This window comes from Pezoporus flaviventris, unplaced genomic scaffold (assembly GCF_033815535.1).
Source record: "Pezoporus flaviventris isolate CSIRO_AGI_PZ_B2104156 unplaced genomic scaffold, CSIRO_AGI_Pfla_v1 ptg000007l, whole genome shotgun sequence".
Lineage (NCBI taxonomy): Eukaryota > Metazoa > Chordata > Aves > Psittaciformes > Psittacidae > Pezoporus > Pezoporus flaviventris.
In genome coordinates, this window is record NW_026892555.1 from 91,625,411 (window position 1) to 91,645,554 (window position 20,144).

Consider the following 20,144-nt stretch of genomic DNA (forward strand, 5'->3'; position numbering starts at 1 on the left):
AGATGAACAAATATCTACAGGATTTCATGAAAATGAAAATGTGGCAGGCAAATGACATGTTGCAATTGAAAAGATATTAGACACAAGGTCCAAACAAATCTATACAAAATCTATTGACCTCATTGAAAAGACAAGCAACAGCTGCAGGAGCTCCAGGAAAGGAGGAAGGTAAGGGAGGAGAAGAGGAAGAGTGGACAGTCATCTCCATAGTAACTACCAGTATGAAACTCAGGGGAGAGCTTGTCTGAAAGCCAAAAGGATGCTACCAGTGAAAACAGAATGTAATAGAAAATGAAAAGAAAAAAAAAAAAGGGGGGGGGGGGGGAAGCCAAACTTGCAAATAATTTTACACGTGGTCAGTGATCCCTTAAGCTTTATTTAAATCAGAGCCAGGAAGAAATACCAAGGGAGAAGGGCAAAGAAGGAGAGTGTAAAATCAAAACATGATGACCTTCCCATTAGTGTACAAATTACTTAACAATAAACATACCATTAAAACAGTAAAAAAAAAAAACAAAACAAACAAATGTTCAAGTTAAGACAGAAAAAAAAAGTTAGCTTCTCTCAGGAAATCCTTTGCTACTGGACGCAGCAATGGAAGAAAATAAAGGAAAAGCACTATACCAACACAAGCTAGGCCATATATGTAGAATGCCTGTGACTTTTCTATCAACAGAAGAGACCTAAGAAGGTTCCAGAGATGACACTTAGTGTAAAAAAGATCTGTGAAGAGACTAGAGAACACTCCAGATAAGATAACATTAAAAAAAAATCTGTGCTTTTCAAGTTAAGTTCAGAGGTAGCTTACACTCCCAAGCTTCAGTGCTGGTGACAAGGACTGCCTTATTTCTTCTGACCAGTGTTCTCACAACCCCACAGCTCTTGCGTCCACCTGGGAGTCTTGAGACCCACTCCCTACATGGGACAAGTGCTTTGATCTGACCCATAACAACACCTGCAGTGTTGTTTTGGTGAATCAGCAGTAGTGCACGCTCACGCTGCCATTTGCAAAGAACATGTCAAGAACATATTCCTTTTGCTCACAGGTTGTGGACATCAGTCACAGGAATAAATACAGAATAAAATTTGCTACAGTTTAGTGTACACCAAACCAGCATACAGTATAAATACAATCTTCAAATACTTATAAAAATGCCATTTAAAAAAAAACCAAATATATTTAAAACTCAATGTTTGGATACACTTCCACTTTAAAATATTGGAATGGAGCTGTTTGTTTCAATATCGCTGTCTTCACAGAGCACACAGGACATTATTCCCACCCAGGCGAGCTTTCTACTCAGCACACATACACAAAACACTTGGGTCAGAAGTATAGCAGAAATCATAGAATCAACTAGGTTGGAAGAGAGGTTCAAGATCAAGTTCAACCATTACCCAAGGACTGCCAAGTCCACCACCAAACCGTGTCACTAAGGACCTTGTCTACAAACAGCCCATGGTAGATCTCCTCTAATGTCCATATAAAAGAAACTAGATGCTTCCATCACTAGTTTGCTTAAATATTAATCATAGAGCATGAACTAGGTCTTATGGCATTTAGCAGAAGGATCTTTGGAGTTCTTGTCTGGAGACTGCAGGAGCTATAGCAATGCAGCCCACTGAATCATGCCCAGCCTACCTCAAAGGAATAAAAAATTTTCTCTGACAAATCAGCCTTACATTCCAAATGTTAGACTGAATTAAGATTAGGAGCCCACTATTACTACAAAGTAGAAAATATCAAGAATCTTCAGATCTCATTTCTCTTCCCATATCCTTTGTTTCCTAATCCTTCAAAAGACCACTAAAAAGCAGCCTTACTTCATAAAATTGTTACTAAGTTTAGTCCCAGCAAACTAGTTACTGCCAAATAGTACAGCCTTTTATTTCAGGAACAGGTTTCTGCATTTCCATTCTTAGCCTTTTATTCTTGCTACAATTATTTTTATCTGTTGACATCCCCCTAAGCTCAAATTCTATTTTATGTAAGAAACTGAGTCTGCTTCATTTAATTCTGAAATTGTATCCGTACTTGATGGTGCTGAATGTTTTCTCATTAAGCAATCTCTTCTTTTTTTAAAAAAACAAAGCCACTGCAAATACTAGGATGGCTAATTTCTACGAATCAAGATTTTAAAACAGAATCCCATTCTTTCAGATAACCTAACAAAACAAAAAAAAATCATAGCATTGCCATGATCTTCAAAATACAATTATATGCTTTTTTTTCCCCTTCCTGTTTTGAATTTTAAATTAAATCTGGTAAATTATGAATGGAGTAATAAGTGGAAAGACACTTGTTTGCAATATGTGTGAATGTTTGGGTTTCATTTCTCTTCCTCCCCTCCCCCCCCCCCACCACCAAGGACCATGGAACTTGCGAGTTATCAAAGAAAGCTGTAGGAGATCTCATGGGCCCCAATATTTTTATTTGGCGAGGGTTCAGGGAGGAACCAGGGAGGGTAACAGACCTGAAGCAAAAAAAAACATACGTATTTCAAGTTATGCATGTTTCCACTGTTGAGGACAAGGCAGCCTGGCTTTGCAACAGCAGCAAACAGCTGCACAGCAATGAGTCCATCTCTGCTGACATGACAAGATCCCTGGGAATGTCACCACATATAACATTTCTTCTGCAGTAACAAGGGGCTTTTGAGAAGAAAAAGCACTCACTAGCTGTCCAGAGACAGTCCTCAATAGAAAATATTTTTATTATCAACCTGTCATTTTGAAATGCCACCTAAGTAGATTGTTCATAAATGCCTTACTCTCTGGGTAGGACAGTAACAGGAACATAACTTTCAGAGAGGCACAAAGTCAAGAAGGTTCTAAAAAGGACCAAATCAGAGGTGGCTCTTCTAGATCTCAGTGGCAGCAGTATGGGTACCAGGCTGAGCCATCAGTCAGTACCTAAACTGTAACATTAAGGTAAGCTAAGGCCAAGCAACAGCACAGATGCATGTGGAAATGACAGAAGAAACCAGATGTAGCAGTTATGTTAATCCAAACATCAGTCTAGAGTCTTATACAGACTGTAGCTTATGTCCACAAAAAAAAAACCTCTTTCACACTGACACACAAATTTGCTCGGAAAAAGTGTCTTTCAGTACAGAGTGAATTATTTCCTACATCAGTTCAGAGCAACCTCTCCTGGTATTTAAGCAGTCAACATCTGGCCTCTCACATGTACGGATGAGACATATGAATAAAGTGAATGACAGTAGGGATGGGTTATCAAGCAGCTAAAAGAGTGTTTGCAATACAAAGAACTGCAGAAACAACTGCATGCGTCTGATCTAGCTTTGGAAGTTCCCTTGGTCTCTCAGGGGATGACTCCATACCCAAGGTCATGAAGAGCTCTTCCTGCAACTCTGACTTCTGAAGAGAATGTCAGTTGAGGACAAGCACATTTCTTTTAGACATTGCTTAACACTTCTCAGCTTCTATAAAGTGTACCTTCAGAATTATTAAGTCGCTACTCGGACAAGCTGTTTACATAGCTGTCTACCCACATAACTACTTTAATCGCAGATTCCTGTACCTTGTTATATCTTTGCCTGTCGGATAGAAGAATCTATGTCAACAATCTCTTTTTATTCCTTATGAAAGACCATTAAACACCTGATTTTTTTTCCCTTTCAAACTACACAAAATGATCTCCTTGACTTGCATTAAAAAGTAGGTAATTTGTCTTTTTACTATTCCCATGCAAATCCACTCCAATGGACTATTACTGTTTTGTTTATAAGGCTTGTTATTAAAATATAAATGTGTGGCACTAAAAATATATTCTACTGTCGTGGTTTAAACCCAGTCAGGTAACTTGTTCACTCACTCCCAGTGAGTGGTGCCAAGCTGACAACAATCAAGGTCCGTGTTCGTCTCCCCCCCCCTCCCTGCACCGGGGCTCTCCCCTTCCCCGCTCCCGGAGGAACGGGGAGGAGGATCGAGAGAGTGCAACTCCTACGGGTTGAGACAAGAACAGTCCAGCAACAAATCACCACCGCTACTATCAGCTAAAACAATGATAAGGGAAAATAACAAGGGAAGAGAATACGATACCACCGGCCAAGAAAACGAGTTCCACCCGGAAGCCCGTGTCCTTCCGGGCAACTCCCAGTTACCCCCCACCCCGGGCATGACGTGCTGTGGTATGGAATACCTCCCCGGCTAGCCCGGGTCAGGCGCCCCGTCTCTGCTTCCTCACAGCCTCCCCTCCTCCCTGGCAGAGCATGAGCCTCACAAAGTCCTTGGTCAGGGTAAACATCACTTAGCAACAACCGAAAACATCGGCTTCACCAACGCTGTTCTCAAAACTAGAAGTCAAAACACAGCACTGCACCAGTTAACACAAAGGAAAAAACATGACTGCTACTGCTGAACCCAGGACATTATCCACCCCTTATTCCATACCATTCACGTCGTGCTCAGATCCCACATTTTCAATACACCATCGCTCTCCCACATATATACATCCATATACATACAGACCAAGAGGAAAAAAATCATTTTCTTAGTGCATGGACCAATCCCTATAATGCTGCCGAGTCCATTCGGTCCATGATGTTCCAAGTTCATTCTCTGTTGGGATGATGGCTGGAGGGAAGTCAGGGCCAGTCGCTGGTGACCTGGAGACATCTAGTTGATGGGCTATAAAAGCATTACACAGCAGGCAACAGCATACAATTGAGTTCACTGGCTGTTTTCCCCTAATATCAAATCCCCTTGAGGTATACATCGGACTTCCCCATCTTCCCGCATTACCCACCAAGTATATCCAGGTCCCTGAGCAAAAGCAATCCCACGAGTGGGTTTGCCTTTACCTGAAGCAGGAATAACCCAGACTGTCTTCCCCAGCAAATTCTTCATATGCACCACGGGAACTCTGTCCCCCTCTACAATATGTAAAAGTTCTGACTGGGCTGGGCCAGCCCTGTTGGCAGATCCTCTGGTGTTGACCAACCAGGTGGCCTTTGGTAAATGTGTATCCCAATGCTTGAAAGTTCCCCCACCCATCGCTCTCAGTGTAGTTTTTAACAGCCCATTGTACCGTTCGATTTTCCCAGAGGCTGGTGCATGGTAGGGGATGTGATATACCCACTCAATGCCATGCTCTTTGGCCCAAATATCTATAAGGTTATTCCGGAAATGAGTCCCATTGTCTGACTCAATTCTCTCTGGGGTGCCGTGTCGCCACAAAATCTGTTTCTCAAGGCCCAGGATGGTGTTCCGGGCAGTGGCATGGGGCACAGCGTATGTTTCCAGCCACCCGGTGGTTGCTTCCACCATGGTAAGCACATGGCGCTTGCCTTGGCGGGTTGGTGGCAGTGTGATATAGTCAATCTGCCAGGCCTCCCCATATTTATACTTCAACCATCGTCCTCCATACCAAAGAGGCTTTAACCGCTTGGCTTGTTTAATTGCAGCACATGTTTCACACTCATGAATAACCTGGGCAATAGTGTCCATTGTTAAGTCCACCCCTCGGTCACGGGCCCATCTATATGTTGCATCTCTGCCCTGATGGCCTGAAGTGTCATGGGCCCACCGGGCCAAAAATAATTCACCTTTATGTTGCCAATCTAAGTCCATCTGAGCCACTTCAATCTTAGCCGCTTTATCCACTTGTTGGTTGTTCTGGTGTTCCTCAGTGGCCCGACTCTTGGGTACATGGGCATCTACATGACGTACCTTCACCACCAGATTCTGCACCCGGGCAGCAATATCTTTCCACAGTGCAGCAGCCCAGATGGGTTTACCTCTGCGTTGCCAGTTGCTCTGCTTCCATTGCTTCAACCACCCCCACAGGGCATTTGCCACCATCCATGAGTCAGTATAGAGATAAAGTACTGGCCACTTTTCTCGTTCAGCAATGTCCAGGGCCAGCTGGATGGCTTTCACCTCGGCAAATTGACTCGATTCACCCTCTCCTTCAGCAGTTTCTGCAACTTGTCGTCCAGGACTCCATACAGCTGCCTTCCATCTCCGATGCTTTCCCACAATACGGCAAGAGCCATCAGTAAACAAGGCATACTGCTTTTCACTTTCTGACAGTTTATTATATGGTGGGGCCTCTTCAGCACGCACCACCTCCTCCTCTGGTGACATTCCGAAATCTTTGCCCTCTGGCCAGTCCATGATGACTTCTAGAATGCCTGGACGACTGGGATTTCCTATTCGAGTTCGTTGTGTAATTAGTGCAGCCCATTTACTCCATGTAGCATCAGTTGCATGATGTGTAGAGGAGACCCTGCCTTTGAACATCCAGCCCAGCACGGGCAGCCGGGGTGCCAGGAGGAGCTGTGCTTCAGTGCCAATCACTTCCGAAGCAGCTCGAACCCCTTCATAGGCTGCCAGTATCTCTTTCTCAGTTGGGGTATAGCTGGCCTCAGATCCTTTGTATCCCCGACTCCAAAAGCCGAGGGGTCGACCTCGAGTCTCCCCTGGAGCTTTCTGCCAGAGGCTCCAGGTAGGACCGTTCTCCCCAGCTGCAGTGTACAGCACATTTTTTACATCTGGTCCGGTTCGGACTGGTCCAAGGGCTACTGCATGAACTATCTCGCGTTTAATTTGCTCAAAGGCTTGTTGCTGCTCAGGGCCCCATTTAAAATCATTCTTCTTCCGGGTCACATGATAGAGAGGGCTTACAATCGAACTGTAATTTGGGATGTGCATTCTCCAGAACCCCACTGCACCCAAGAAAGCTTGCGTTTCTTTCTTATTAGTTGGTGGAGACATTGCTGTTATCTTGTTGATCACATCTGTGGGGATCTGTCTACGTCCATCTTGCCATTTTATTCCCAAAAATTGAATCTCCTGTGCAGGTCCCTTGACCTTACTCCGTTTTATGGCAAAACCGGCTTTCAGCAGGATTTGGATTATTTTCCTCCCTTTCTCAAAGACTTCTTCCGCTGTATCGCCCCACACAATAATGTCATCAATGTATTGCAGGTGTTCTGGAGCTTGCCCCTGTTCCAGTGCAGTCTGGATCAGTCCATGGCAAATGGTAGGGCTGTGTTTCCACCCCTGGGGCAGTCGGTTCCAAGTGAACTGGACACCCCTCCAAGTAAAAGCAAACTGGGGCCTGCACTCTGCTGCCAAAGGAATGGAGAAAAATGCATTGGCAATATCAATCGTGGCATACCACTTGGCTGCTTTTGACTCTAGTTCATACTGAAGTTCTAGCATGTCCGGTACGGCAGCACTCAATGGTGGTGTGACTTCATTCAGGCCACGATAGTCTACTGTTAGTCTCCATTCTCCATTAGACTTTCGCACTGGCCATATGGGGCTATTGAAGGGTGAGCGGGTCCTGCTGATCACCCCCTGACTCTCCAGTCTACGGATCAGCTGATGGATGGGAATCAGGGAGTCTCGGTTGGTGCGATATTGCCGCCGTTGCACTGTTGTGGTCGCAATTGGCACTTGTTGTTCTTCAACTTTCAGCAACCCCACAGCAGAGGGATCTTCTGAGAGACCAGGCAAGGTGGACAGCTGCTCAATTTCCTCAGTCTCCAAAGCAGCAATACCAAAAGCCCACCGGTACCCTTTTGGGTCTTTGAAGTACCCTCTCTTGAGGTAGTCTATGCCGAGGATGCATGGAGCCTCTGGACCAGTCACAATAGGGTGCTTTTGCCACTCCCTCCCAGTCAGGCTGATTTCAGCCTCCAGCACAGTCAACTCTTGGGATCCTCCTGTTACTCCAGAAATATAGATGGGTTCCACCCCTTGACAGCTTGATGGCATCAGGGTACACTGTGCACCGGTATCTACTAGAGCCTTATACTTCTGTGGGACTGATGTGCCAGGCCATCTGATCCACACAGTCCAGTAAATCCGATTGTCCCCTACCTCCACCTGGCTGGAGGCAGGGCCCCTCTAATGGTCGTCACAGCATTGGACACTTAAGTCGTGTTGAAAGGGATTATTCTTCGTTATCACAGGAGCTGGAGTAAAATCAGCTCTTCCACTCCATCTGGGAAACTGCTCACCAGAGACTGAAGCCGTAGCTCTCATGGGACGATCAGTCTTGGCCCTTGCTCCCCTCTTCAGTTCACTCACCCGTTCCTCCAAAGCTGAAGTAGGTTTTCCATCCCACTTTGTCATGTCTTCTCCGTGATCCAGCAGGTAAAACCATAGGGTACCCCGTGGCGTATACCTTCTGTATCTCCTCTCTTGAACAATAGGACGTCTTTTGTTAATAGCTGAGACGCGTGTTGGTACACGTGAGGAGCTGGATAAATCAGACACATCGTCCCTCAATTTGTCGAGGTCCTGGGACAGTTTTTTCACAGCTGAGATGATGGAAGGAGTGAGATTGTCTTCGAACTCTCGGAGTTTATGAACCATTTCATCCACTGTTAGTGGTACTATGTCATTCCAGGTCACTGTTGCCAATGAATGGGCATATGATGACGGTGCATTCCGTGTAAGTTTTCGCCACATGGGTCGTGTACATTCAACTTCATCTGGATCTATAGGTGTATCCCCGTTATTTGGCTTGATGTGATAGATCATCTCTACGATGGCCGATTCCCTCAGAGACTGGATGCCTTTGTCTATAGTAGTCCACTTGGCCGAACGACTCGTAACATCGTCCTTGTACGGAAACCTTTCTTTCACAGCTGCCAAGAGCCTCCTCCAAAGGCTGAGGGACTTTTTCTCTCTTGCAATTGCTTTGTCAATTCCCCCTTCTCTAGCAAGTGATCCCAGCTGCTTGGCTTCTGTACCTTCTAGTTCGTGACCATCGGCCCCATTGTCCCAGCATCGGAGTAACCAGGTGATGATGTGCTCCCCTGGTTGACGGGTAAAATCTTTTCGCATATTCCGCAGCTCGGTTGAGGTCCGAGGTCGAGAAGTTACTTCTTCTTCTTCTTCGTCATGTGAGGATGACTCCTGATCAGATTCTGGACCGGGTGGTGAATTCATTGGTTCTTCATCTCGCTTCACCCTTTTTGCCTCCTTTTTGCTTGTTCTCTTGCGTACAGGGGCAACTGATATTGGTACGAATTGGTCCTCTGGTTTGGCTGCAGTGATTATCACTGTGGTTTGAGTAGCGACTGTACTTGTTGCTGGGGGTGGTGTAGCTACCGTGCTTGGAGCTGGGGTAACCGCGCTGTCTGTTGCAGTTGAAGTTTGAGCAGCTGCTGTACTTGCCACTGGGGTAGCTGCGCAGTTCATTGCAGCCAAAGTTTGAGTAGCGACTGTCACTTTGCCCTCAAATCCGCCGACATTCTTTTCCTTTTGAAGGTGCTGAATAGTGTTGAACAAGGCCCTGTAAGCATAGGCCAAGCCCCAGCACGTTGCCGTGATTTGTCCATCTCTGGTATGGCCAGAATGACCACACACCTCATTTAAGTGTTTTACTAATTCTTCTGGATTTTGCAGTTGTTCGGTAGTGAAATTCCAAAATACTGGAGGGGCCCACTGACCTAGATACTTGCCCATACTATCCCACACACCCTGCCACTCATGGCTGTCCAGCCTCTGGGAAAATCTCTCGGTCCTCCTACATCGTCGTTTGACCCCAGACAAGACCCAAACCTGAATCTGCTTAACTCTTGAAATCAGTAGTGGGCAAAACACACTCTGTATGCGTGTTAGCATGGTGATTCCCATCACCATCAGCAAACAAGTCTCAAGAGCATTAAAAGGCCATTTAAAAAATTCAAAACTCTCAAATGTAAATGGTCTGGGGGGACGACTAGGAGGGTAAAAGGATGTCTCCTTCACAGGTTGAGCACCTGAGAAGGAGAAAAAAGATGTGTAATTGCTAAGCACCTCCATCATATACCTCCCAAAGTATAAAGGTGGTGACCACACTGGGAACATAAACCAGATCAGTTTCATGATCAATGATTCTATTGTATTACAAGTCATTACCATAAAGTACAATGGGATAAAAACCTTAGCCCAAGCCCCACACTTGAAAAACACTAATACAGCCAATACCGGATGGACGTAAGATATGGTATACTGAAACTGTGAGATCAAGAGGAAAAACCTTGAGAGCCAATAAATCAGCATTGTGACGAGTGACTATCAATCCAGTCAGATCTGTTCTTATCTCAACCCCTCGAGCCCCACGTTGGGCGCCAAAAAGAACTGTCGTGGTTTAAACCCAGTCAGGTAACTTGTTCACTCACTCCCAGTGAGTGGTGCCAAGCTGACAACAATCAAGGTCCGTGTTCGTCTCCCCCCCCCTCCCTGCACCGGGGCTCTCCCCTTCCCCGCTCCCGGAGGAACGGGGAGGAGGATCGAGAGAGTGCAACTCCTACGGGTTGAGACAAGAACAGTCCAGCAACAAATCACCACCGCTACTATCAGCTAAAACAATGATAAGGGAAAATAACAAGGGAAGAGAATACGATACCACCGGCCAAGAAAACGAGTTCCACCCGGAAGCCCGTGTCCTTCCGGGCAACTCCCAGTTACCCCCCACCCCGGGCATGACGTGCTGTGGTATGGAATACCTCCCCGGCTAGCCCGGGTCAGGCGCCCCGTCTCTGCTTCCTCACAGCCTCCCCTCCTCCCTGGCAGAGCATGAGCCTCACAAAGTCCTTGGTCAGGGTAAACATCACTTAGCAACAACCGAAAACATCGGCTTCACCAACGCTGTTCTCAAAACTAGAAGTCAAAACACAGCACTGCACCAGTTAACACAAAGGAAAAAACATGACTGCTACTGCTGAACCCTGAACCCTATTCCTTATGAAAGACCATTAAACACCTGATTTTTTTTCCCTTTCAAACTACACAAAATGATCTCCTTGACTTGCATTAAAAAGTAGGTAATTTGTCTTTTTACTATTCCCATGCAAATCCACTCCAATGGACTATTACTGTTTTGTTTATAAGGCTTGTTATTAAAATATAAATGTGTGGCACTAAAAATATATTCTACTCATATTAGAGCTTCCAGAGGGGGGTAAAAAAAAATAAAATCAAAATTATTATACACAAATCTTACTGCCATTTTGGTTTTATTGTGAATTAATGTAGTTCTTCATAAGCAAAAAAAGGAGTGTAGATTTGCACAGCCTACTGAAATTAGAAATAGCACCTGGCTGATAAGCAGGATTATATTTTGAGGTAGCAGGCAACAACTGAACATAAATACATTATATAGTGTTTCAATCAGTGAAAAGACTATTCACTACAAAATGTCCTGGAAAAACACTTTGATATTATGAGCATCTCCTGCTTTCACACCCGAGTCACAGTATACCGCTCTCTCCATCACCTACAATACAGAGTAGAAAACCCTTGCAAGCTTAGGTACATAGGAACGGGACTGACCTTGTTTTATGACTTGCCTAGAAAGTGCAAAGTCTAGTGCTAAAAACGCTCTTCATTATTAACTAGAAAAACAATTTGATAAAAAAGGAAAAAAGAAACCAAACTGAGTCCCCTCAATCTATTGACAGCTCTGCGGCAACTCTTTTGTAGCTCAAGTTGAAAGGGATGTATCTCTAAAGAAACCACTCAAATTAGCAGCTTACCTAATATGCAGAAGCTTGCCCACCCTCAACTGTTTGTTTTTTTTTCTGGTGCTGAAGGTGCAATACAGCTCTGCCAGCTAGCAGCTGTGCAGCCACTAGCCAAAGGAGAACAATGTACTCGCCTCCTCCTCCAAAGTGTTTAAAAGAGACAAACAGCAAAATGGAGCAGGCAGCAGGGAGCCAGCACAAGGCAAGGGGCTAAAGCACATCCCACAGACTGGCCTTGCTGTAGCCCACAGCCACACTTTTCACGGTCATGTGCCTGAGACTGTTAGCTGCTGTATTAATTAAAGGTCTCAGAAGATTCCTAATAAGCAATTTCTGGCCAATCTAGCTGTGGCAGCTTCAAATGGTACTGCTCCCCAGTGGGTTATCCCTTTCTCCTGTGGCCAGCAACCTCCCCCATGGCAGAACTGTACTAAATGTCTTCTCCCAGGAGCTGCGTATACCCTTGGGCAAGGGAGAAAACCTCCATGCATTCTCTTGCTCCTGTTGGGGGCAGGAAAGGGATTTTTTCAACTGTATTTTATTTCTAAAACTAAACAAACCCCTTAACAAGGAAAATATTCTAACAATTTAAACACCAAACTGTGAAGCTTAATGAGTACTAAAATCAGTTAACCTCCTCCCACTTCTCACAGTCTTCTATTAACAGAACTTTATAATAAAAGATAAACACATAAGGGGGCCACGTAGAGGAGCAGCCACCTGATCAGTAACAGAAAGCAAGCAATAGCATACTACCAGTGAAGATTAACATACCGTCATATCAAGTCTGCTCTGCACATGTCTCTTCTTGGGTAAGGTGAGCAGCTGTTGCTGCAAAACATACAGCTGTCTCTGCCCACTGTTATTCACTGCGAATGGTTGTAGTCTTAAAAGTTGCCCATAAAAACGTACGAGCATCCAGCACAGTGGCCAAACACATTTGGCCTGTTAGCTATTGACCCTCTCAACTGAGAATCATAGCTGGAAATTGGAGATTCATAACAAGAACATGCAGCTACAATGCAGTTACACTTCTTCAGCAGTTACCTTTTTCCTGGGTTTTGAAATGCATGATCTTTACTCGGTGAAGGCCACCTAACCTCATAGTTTATAAAGCCTGTATACCAACGCTTCTGTTCATCCTTCTCAAAAGCACAGAAGAAACCAGCAACTGCCTTCACTTACATGGCAATTAGACAGCAACCCATTACACAACAGATTCAGTGAAATACTTGAATACTTAGCTTTTGCCAAATGTTAGAATAACATTGACACCTATTTACTGGCTGAAAGCAACATTTACTACTCAGGATTAACCCCCTGCGTCCCTCCAGACCTCATCACTAGTCATACACAGAGCTCAGATCAAAGAAAACATTTTCTATTCTTCAAATGTAAACTCAAACAAATCTGAGCATTTTGAAGTCCTGCACCTACCACTACTGCCACTGCCAATCTCTCCTCAAATGCCATTTATTTTGTAAGCAGGGCTTACAATTTTTTGACTGATCTGGAGATTTGCAGAGGCAAAGCCGTACATGTACTTCTTTTCCTCCTTAACACCAACAAGCTAACACAGCTGAAACCTACTGCATGACAAAAAACAGACTGCATACATTTTAATACTGTAACATGATTTCTGTTTCAATCTAAAACGCTACACTTAAAAAGAAATGGAGCTGCTACTTTACCCATTGGCTGCAAACCTGGCTGTGTAGGAAGCCTCCTCCAGAGAGAAATGGTGTTAATTACTGACAAAGCACCCACAGACTGGTTGGAGCCATTTGAAGCTGAACACCACCAGGCCACCATGTACAAAAGCCTGGTCCATCAAGCACAATATCTACTTGAGTTTCTGAAAAAAATCTGGAGCATTTTAAATAAGCATACTTTTACCAGAATTCAATCTCTTTCCTCCCATCATGACCCTTTCTTTATGGCACGTATAGCTCCTCAATCAAGCTATGTTACTATGAAAGGGGCTGAAACTGAAAAAAATTGAAAAATAGATGTGATAAACCTGAAGCAGTGCTTGCTTTGGGGTCTCTACTGTTGCGTTATGCAGCTTGGCATGTATGTGTGAAATAAGGAATACTTGGCAGTAGTCTTTTCAAGGGTCAACAGGCAGGCTGGTAGGGGTTTACCCTCCCCCACAGATGCCTGTCAGCACCTACATATCTACACCCAAGTCTTATGACCAGTAACTTGCTAGGATCATCTACCGCCTAGTTTTGACCAGAGAAAACTCTACGTCAGCAATGGCTGCCATAGTGAGACCACAAGGCAATGCTAACTGGTAGCAAACTCATCTACACTCAGCTTGCTATGAGAACTGGCACTTACAATCATAGAATCATACATTATTTATGGTTGGAAAGGACCTTAAGATCATCAAGTTCCAACCCCCCCGCCATGGGAAGAGACACCTCACACTAAACAATATCAACCAAGGCTCTGTCCAACCCAACCTTGAGCAACACCAGGGATGGAGCATTCACAACTTCCCTGGGCAACCCATTCCAGTGCCTCACCACCCTCACAGTACAGAACTTGCTGTTCATCCAGGCTCTTGCACAAATTGCCTCTGAAACTGTAAGAGTCTGGATCACCTATAATGCAAATTAAAAACCACACACACACTGCACACACACATGAACCTATCTCCCTATTCCATTTATATAATGTGACCTGCTCTAGCAGGGAGAAGAATGCTGCCAAATGAGTCCACTGAACTGACCAGCCTGGGGGCCAGAAGACTGCCAGACATGTCACAGCTGGGAAGAGGAGGGAAGAAGAATCCGAGAAGACTGTCTACCTCCACACTAACAGCCTGCCATTACACTGAAGAGCTGCAAGGTCAAACCAGACCCTTAAACTACTAAACAAACTGGGGTTCCTTACAACAGCTACCCTTATTTATTATGTTTACTTGCTTAGCACTCTTTTTGTTGCCACCACTGGTATGAAATACACATGACCTATTCCTCTAGAAGATGACAAGTTCAAGTTTCCAAAAGAAACAATCCCACCAAGACTCCACAAGCCATAAAAAAATAAATAGCAACTGACGTATAATGCTCCATTCAAACACTACAGGAAATGTGGTATTCAAAACTCACTGTATTGTATAGAGCAAGTTCCAAACACAAATGCTTCACTAACCAAATGCACCAATCCCTAAAATCGCTTCACTGCATATACCACCAGCTATATAGCCCAGTATTTTAAGAAGACAAATACTTGTTTTGTGGAGGGAAAAAAAGCCTACATGAAGTAAATGCTAAAGTTACAGTGTTCAAATGTGTATTTTAGCACAAGAGTGCCATTAGTTGTGTACACAGCTGTGAACAGACAACCGAAAAGTTTGATTTTGAAGAGCTGAGGCAGCAAACCTATAGATCCCACTTCAGTCATATCCCTACTCCTCATCCTCCTCATATCCTTTGTGTACCCAATATACCTGGCATAGGATGTAGGATGCCAAGATGGCCTGGACTGAGGAAACATTACATATTCAGCTAAACAAAATAAATGAAAAGGGAGTAAAAAGATGACATCAAAACATTCAACATGTTGCAGTGTGGCATAAAAGAAGGAGCCCAGAAGATGTCTCTCTGCAAAGAGGAAGCTGGGGGAGGAAAAATAAAAAAATATATGAAAGTCTGTGTTGTGTGTAAATGGAAACGAAACAGGAACATTCTCCTCCACAGCAACGGCAGCAAGAAACGTAGTATTATTTCAGTGATGCATGAAGAAGAACTGAAATGATGCCTTGTCTTCCACAAAAGGCATTAAAATATCTTTCATCTTGGCTTCCGTTTTTTGGACTAGGTTTTTTGTTTTTTTTTTTGTTTTAACCTGAAAAGTACCAAAGGCACCAAGTTCCCTGCTATTATGCCTGAACCACCCAGCTGCTTCCCAAGTGTCTGAATTCCCACAGCCAAAAACTAGCAAGGATTCCTCAAAAAAATGTCACCCACAACACTCAAATGTCGTTTCTTGGGACCAGTGATTTAGTAATCCCACTTATTTCTGAAGCTGGATGCATGCAGTGCAGAAGAAACAGGGACAGCAAAAAGGACATGCCCTTCTGGCCCTTGCCAGCCCCAAGAGGAGGGAGATGTCCCCTCAAACACACTGTTGGCTGCTCCTGCAGCTGCGCTGTGAACAAGAGATGGTTTAATGCAGGTTAAAAACATAAGAACCCTCAAAAAAAAAAAAAAAAAAAAAAGCCTCAATCCATCTTCCAGTATTATTTTTAACCCTAACCAGCTCAAGAACCTACTCATGGTGTGGCTCTGCAAGCAGCTGTGTCAGGATGGCTGAGGAACATGGGGACAAAGCAAAGGCAGAAGGCAGCAAAAATACCTTAAAATAACATGCAAGCAACAGTAGTGTGAAACAATGACCACTGTCTCCCAGGATCACACCTACAGTGGATGTCACCTAAATTTGTAAGCAGAAATAATTTTCAAACATGCATTTTATCTCATAAAGCCAAAAGTAAACACACAAATATTTTTCCCCTGACCAGTGGTAGGACGTAGTAAGCCTTATGTTTCTACCAGTATGGAAGATAACACAGATTTTATCCTGATACACTGGAGGAGCTATTTGGGCATATGACTTATTTTGCCCAAATGGCAAAGTTTATTGCTCAGGGGTAAAAAAGGTTGTGGGGACCAGTGGTGGGGGATTCAGGAACAGGGAATTTCCAAGAAAGCGCTACTCTCCTCACCCCATCAGGCTTCTCAGGGGAATGATAAGGTTGTGTAGAAAACTTGCTTGTAGGAATACTTCCTTTGTTTGAGAGAGAACTTCATTTTATGGTTAATTTTGGCTTGGGACAAGGATGCGAGAAGTGTGAAGGAAAAAGACTGAGAAAGCATTTTTCTGTTTCTCTCTTTTAAATGTCATTTTTCAGACAGACTGGTTTAGTTCTTACTTCATACAGAGGACAACTCCCAGCCTCCTGCATTCTCAGCATATTTTTTATAATAGATTGGCTGGATTCGTATAATTTTAACCCACATTATGCACATTCAGTACTCACAAGAATTCAACAAGGACCTCATAACCAGCTTCTAGGAAAGAGGCTGTAACTTGCTACAGCAGTATCTCAAAGTAATCTTTTGCAACCGATACCCACGACATGCCTTGCCATACAGCTTCTCTTCTCAGAAGCATCTGTATTATTCTTTTCTCTCCCCCTTTTTAACTTCACATGGTTTCATTCACAGAAAATTAAAACTAACAACACTAACTACTTTAGCGATGCTTTTCTTGAAATTACACACATATGTATTGACACATCCCTGAGAGGCCAAAGCTGGGGGAGGAGAAGGGAGGGCAAGAGGAGGAGGAGTCTTACGGCACTTTATTCAGCAATCATCTACTGCAAAAAGAACTGCTTTTTCATGTTTTCCCAAACAAGAAGAAGAACCATCTATACCAATGGATGAAGCAAAATTTCCTATACTCTCACTGTTACTAGAAGGAAGCCACACTGGAAACCTGTTTATGGTAGGGCAGTATGTGCAGCCATACCCTACAGATAACATAATCACAACCTTATAGCAAAAAGGAACAAAACAGAAAGGCTGTATTTTAATCATAATGCACTACTGACCTTTTCCTTGAGGGCCCTTCTTCAAAATCTGAAGAACTAACATCGTTGCTCGTTGAAGACACTTGCGATGCATCGTCCTTCTCATTCTCCAGCTGTTCTGATCCCGGTCCTAATCCTTTAGATTGGCCATTAGTGAGAAGTCCTGCAAAGGTGAGAAAGTAGTACACAATATTCGAAACCTGCATTAACAGTGCCAAATGGATTTCATAAAAAGTCATGTGTGACACTAACAATAGGGAGCTGACGCCCAATGCAACCATCTTGCAGAGATATACTGATAACACTGATTTTGTACAGAGGTACTCTGATAAAAACCTGCCTGCCTTTGTGTTCTGATTCGGTTAACTGTAAGGCCTCAATCCCAAATAACCACACTATGTGTGGTTGCAATAGTATTTATAATCCTGTCACATCCCTCATTCAATAAGGGCACAGCTTAGTCAAATTCATCCCTGTTTTACAGAACTCCTGTAGACTGGCATAGATGAGAATCTTTTGCATTTATCTGTAGATCAATATAAAATTAAGCTGCCATTTGGTCCAATTTGTCATCTTGCGCTTCATTCTGCTGCTTCCAACTACTGCAATTTATGATCCTTAGTAAACAAAAACAAAAAATCCTCAGTCCCAAAGGGGTGAACATCAAACGTCTGTTTCTCAACTCTTTTGTCCAAGTGTCACTCATTTACACAAACTCCAGACTGACAGCAAAGGTACACAAGGCAGGGAAAATGTCTGCCAGAGCTGGTTTCCTTTTGTGCCTTTTCTCTTCTGGAGGAATACTACCGCAAGCAGAGTCACACAGATGGAAGACACCACTGGGCCCTAAACAAGCATAACTTTTAATAGATTTTGCTTATTCTAACTACAATACAGTATGACTCCTACAAACAACAGCAACATATTCTTCAATAGGCTCTTGGATGACAGGGAGTAGTACAATTTTATCAGCTTAGTATTAACTTGGGGTTTTTAAAACTTATTACCAGAGGAGCTGCAGTTTTATCCAGGAAAATGCTTTCTCATCTCTCCAACAAAATACTTGCAAATAGCATTTAAAAAAAAAAAAAAAAAAAGGTATTTGTTTCCTTTATTTCCTCAGAGAAAGAGTGGTAGGACTTACCTCCCTCTTCCATTTCAGTCCCCCTTTCTATAATTGCACCTTAGAAAACCTTGAGGGGTCCAATGCCTTCCAGTATACTCCAGGCAGCAAGGCTGGTAAGAGTGCTAACCCAAAGATGCTTACAGCAGTTCAGAACTTCCCACCACAGCTGCATCAGCAGTACACCATTTCAGGCCTGCTCTCTGGAAAATCAGTTTAGACCCACCAATGCACTTACTCATCGCGTAACTGAGCATTCAACCAAGCCTAGCTTCAAAGAGACACTGAAGTATAACCAAAGCAACTGCAAGGCACCTCCTCTGGCAAGCTGCCTGCTCTAAGTCCATGCACCTTGGCCACAGCCAAAAGCTCCCTCCCCGCCCAGCCATTCACTACTCGCTTGCGCGCTATGACTGCATGCAATGCAATGTCTGCCAGTGGGCTTCGAACCTTTCAGATTCCAATCTAATCGCTCTGATTTGATCACCCGTTTTTAAACAGCTTAATTCAATGTCTACATCATATCGCTACATCATATCACTCTTCTTTTTCCTATCAAAGTTTGCTCTTATTCAGTCTGAACTATACCAAATTTCTCTTGGCTTGGAGTTAGAAGTGGCTACATAGTGGCCACATGCTGCAGCTTTCATACACTGTTTTACAAATACTACCTACAAAACATAAGCCTGGATTATGTTTTCTAGGGAAGATGCAGTGAACTGGTAGTTCCATTTTTCTTTTCCTAACATAAAGCCCACAAAGCAAAAGCTGAAACTAAGCACCAATTTTGGCATTAAAATCTCTTTACTAGCCAGCCTAAAACTGGCAGGGAGACGTGAAATGACCCAATTTACATTTTCACTCCTTTTTTGTTAAATACCTTTCAATATTTCCTTTCCATTAAAGAGCTTTCAAAGTGTGACCCAACAAATAATACAGATTTCAGTATCAGCGCATGATACCACAACAGGGTTTGTAATGAAACACAATGATGCGATGTGAGGTGATAGCATCCCTTCAAAGCATTCCCATGGAAATGAAGGTGACCTTTAGAAAACATAGAATAGATTATATCCCTATGCTGATTCCACCCTCACTAGAAGCCCTAGTGCCCAAGTTTATTCTTAAAATAAAAAAAAAAAGCTTCAACTTTTGCTTTGCATTTTTCCATGAAACCACTGCTGATAAAATTTACAATTTTTGAACTCCAGCGGAGTCTAAATCAAGCATATCATTTGAGGCCTGATACTCAGTAACTTAACTCTTACGGCAGGATTTGATTAGGTTTTTCCAAAAGCAATATTTGCTTTGGAGACTTGCCACATGTAAAACCCAGCAACCTGAAGTATACGAGTCAGGAAAATCAACTCTCGGACTGTCAACTTGCATGCACTTGGAAGGCAATTTTTATTCATCCTTTCACCCTGCCAAGTTATCAGTGCACTTGGGAGACAAGAATGATTTGTGTTCCTTAAGGAAAAATACCGGTTGGTCTACTATCATTCATGATAACCAGCACCATCCCAAAACACAGCAATTTTGCTGATAACTGAAGTTAGCTACTGTCAGCTGAAACTAATTAAAACAAGTATCCTAACACAGAGGTATGAAACAACTGATACTGATAAATAATGGGCAGGGTGTCATGTTCTACAGGTTTTCAAGGCCAGCATAATTGCAAAATCCACTCTGAAGTGATAAAAGGCACAGACAGCCACAGTCCACAGCCTCCTTCCAAGCACTGGAGAGCAAACACATGCTGAAGCAGGCTGTTATAAAGTTTACTGCCACTCAATCATTTTTATATCAAACGTGTTAAGTTTGCCCCTAGATACCTTTTTCTTCAAATGCCATTGCTGCTCTCTCTAACTGCAATAAACCACATTCTTTTCTGTGCATCAGTTCTAAAGAGTCTGGAGGC

The 20,144-nt window shown here is 43.5% G+C and overlaps 1 protein-coding gene across 4 annotated transcripts in view; it reads right to left on the minus strand.

Moving 5' to 3' along the window:
• Positions 1-20,144, minus strand: part of JARID2 (jumonji and AT-rich interaction domain containing 2) — a 230,681-nt gene that overhangs the window by 90,859 nt on the left and 119,678 nt on the right. For all 4 annotated transcript variants that reach the window (XM_061449518.1, XM_061449519.1, XM_061449517.1 and 1 more), the window contains one exon: positions 17,122-17,263. In XM_061449518.1, coding sequence (XP_061305502.1) covers positions 17,122-17,263 — 142 coding nt within the window. The remainder of the gene's footprint in view (positions 1-17,121; positions 17,264-20,144) is intronic.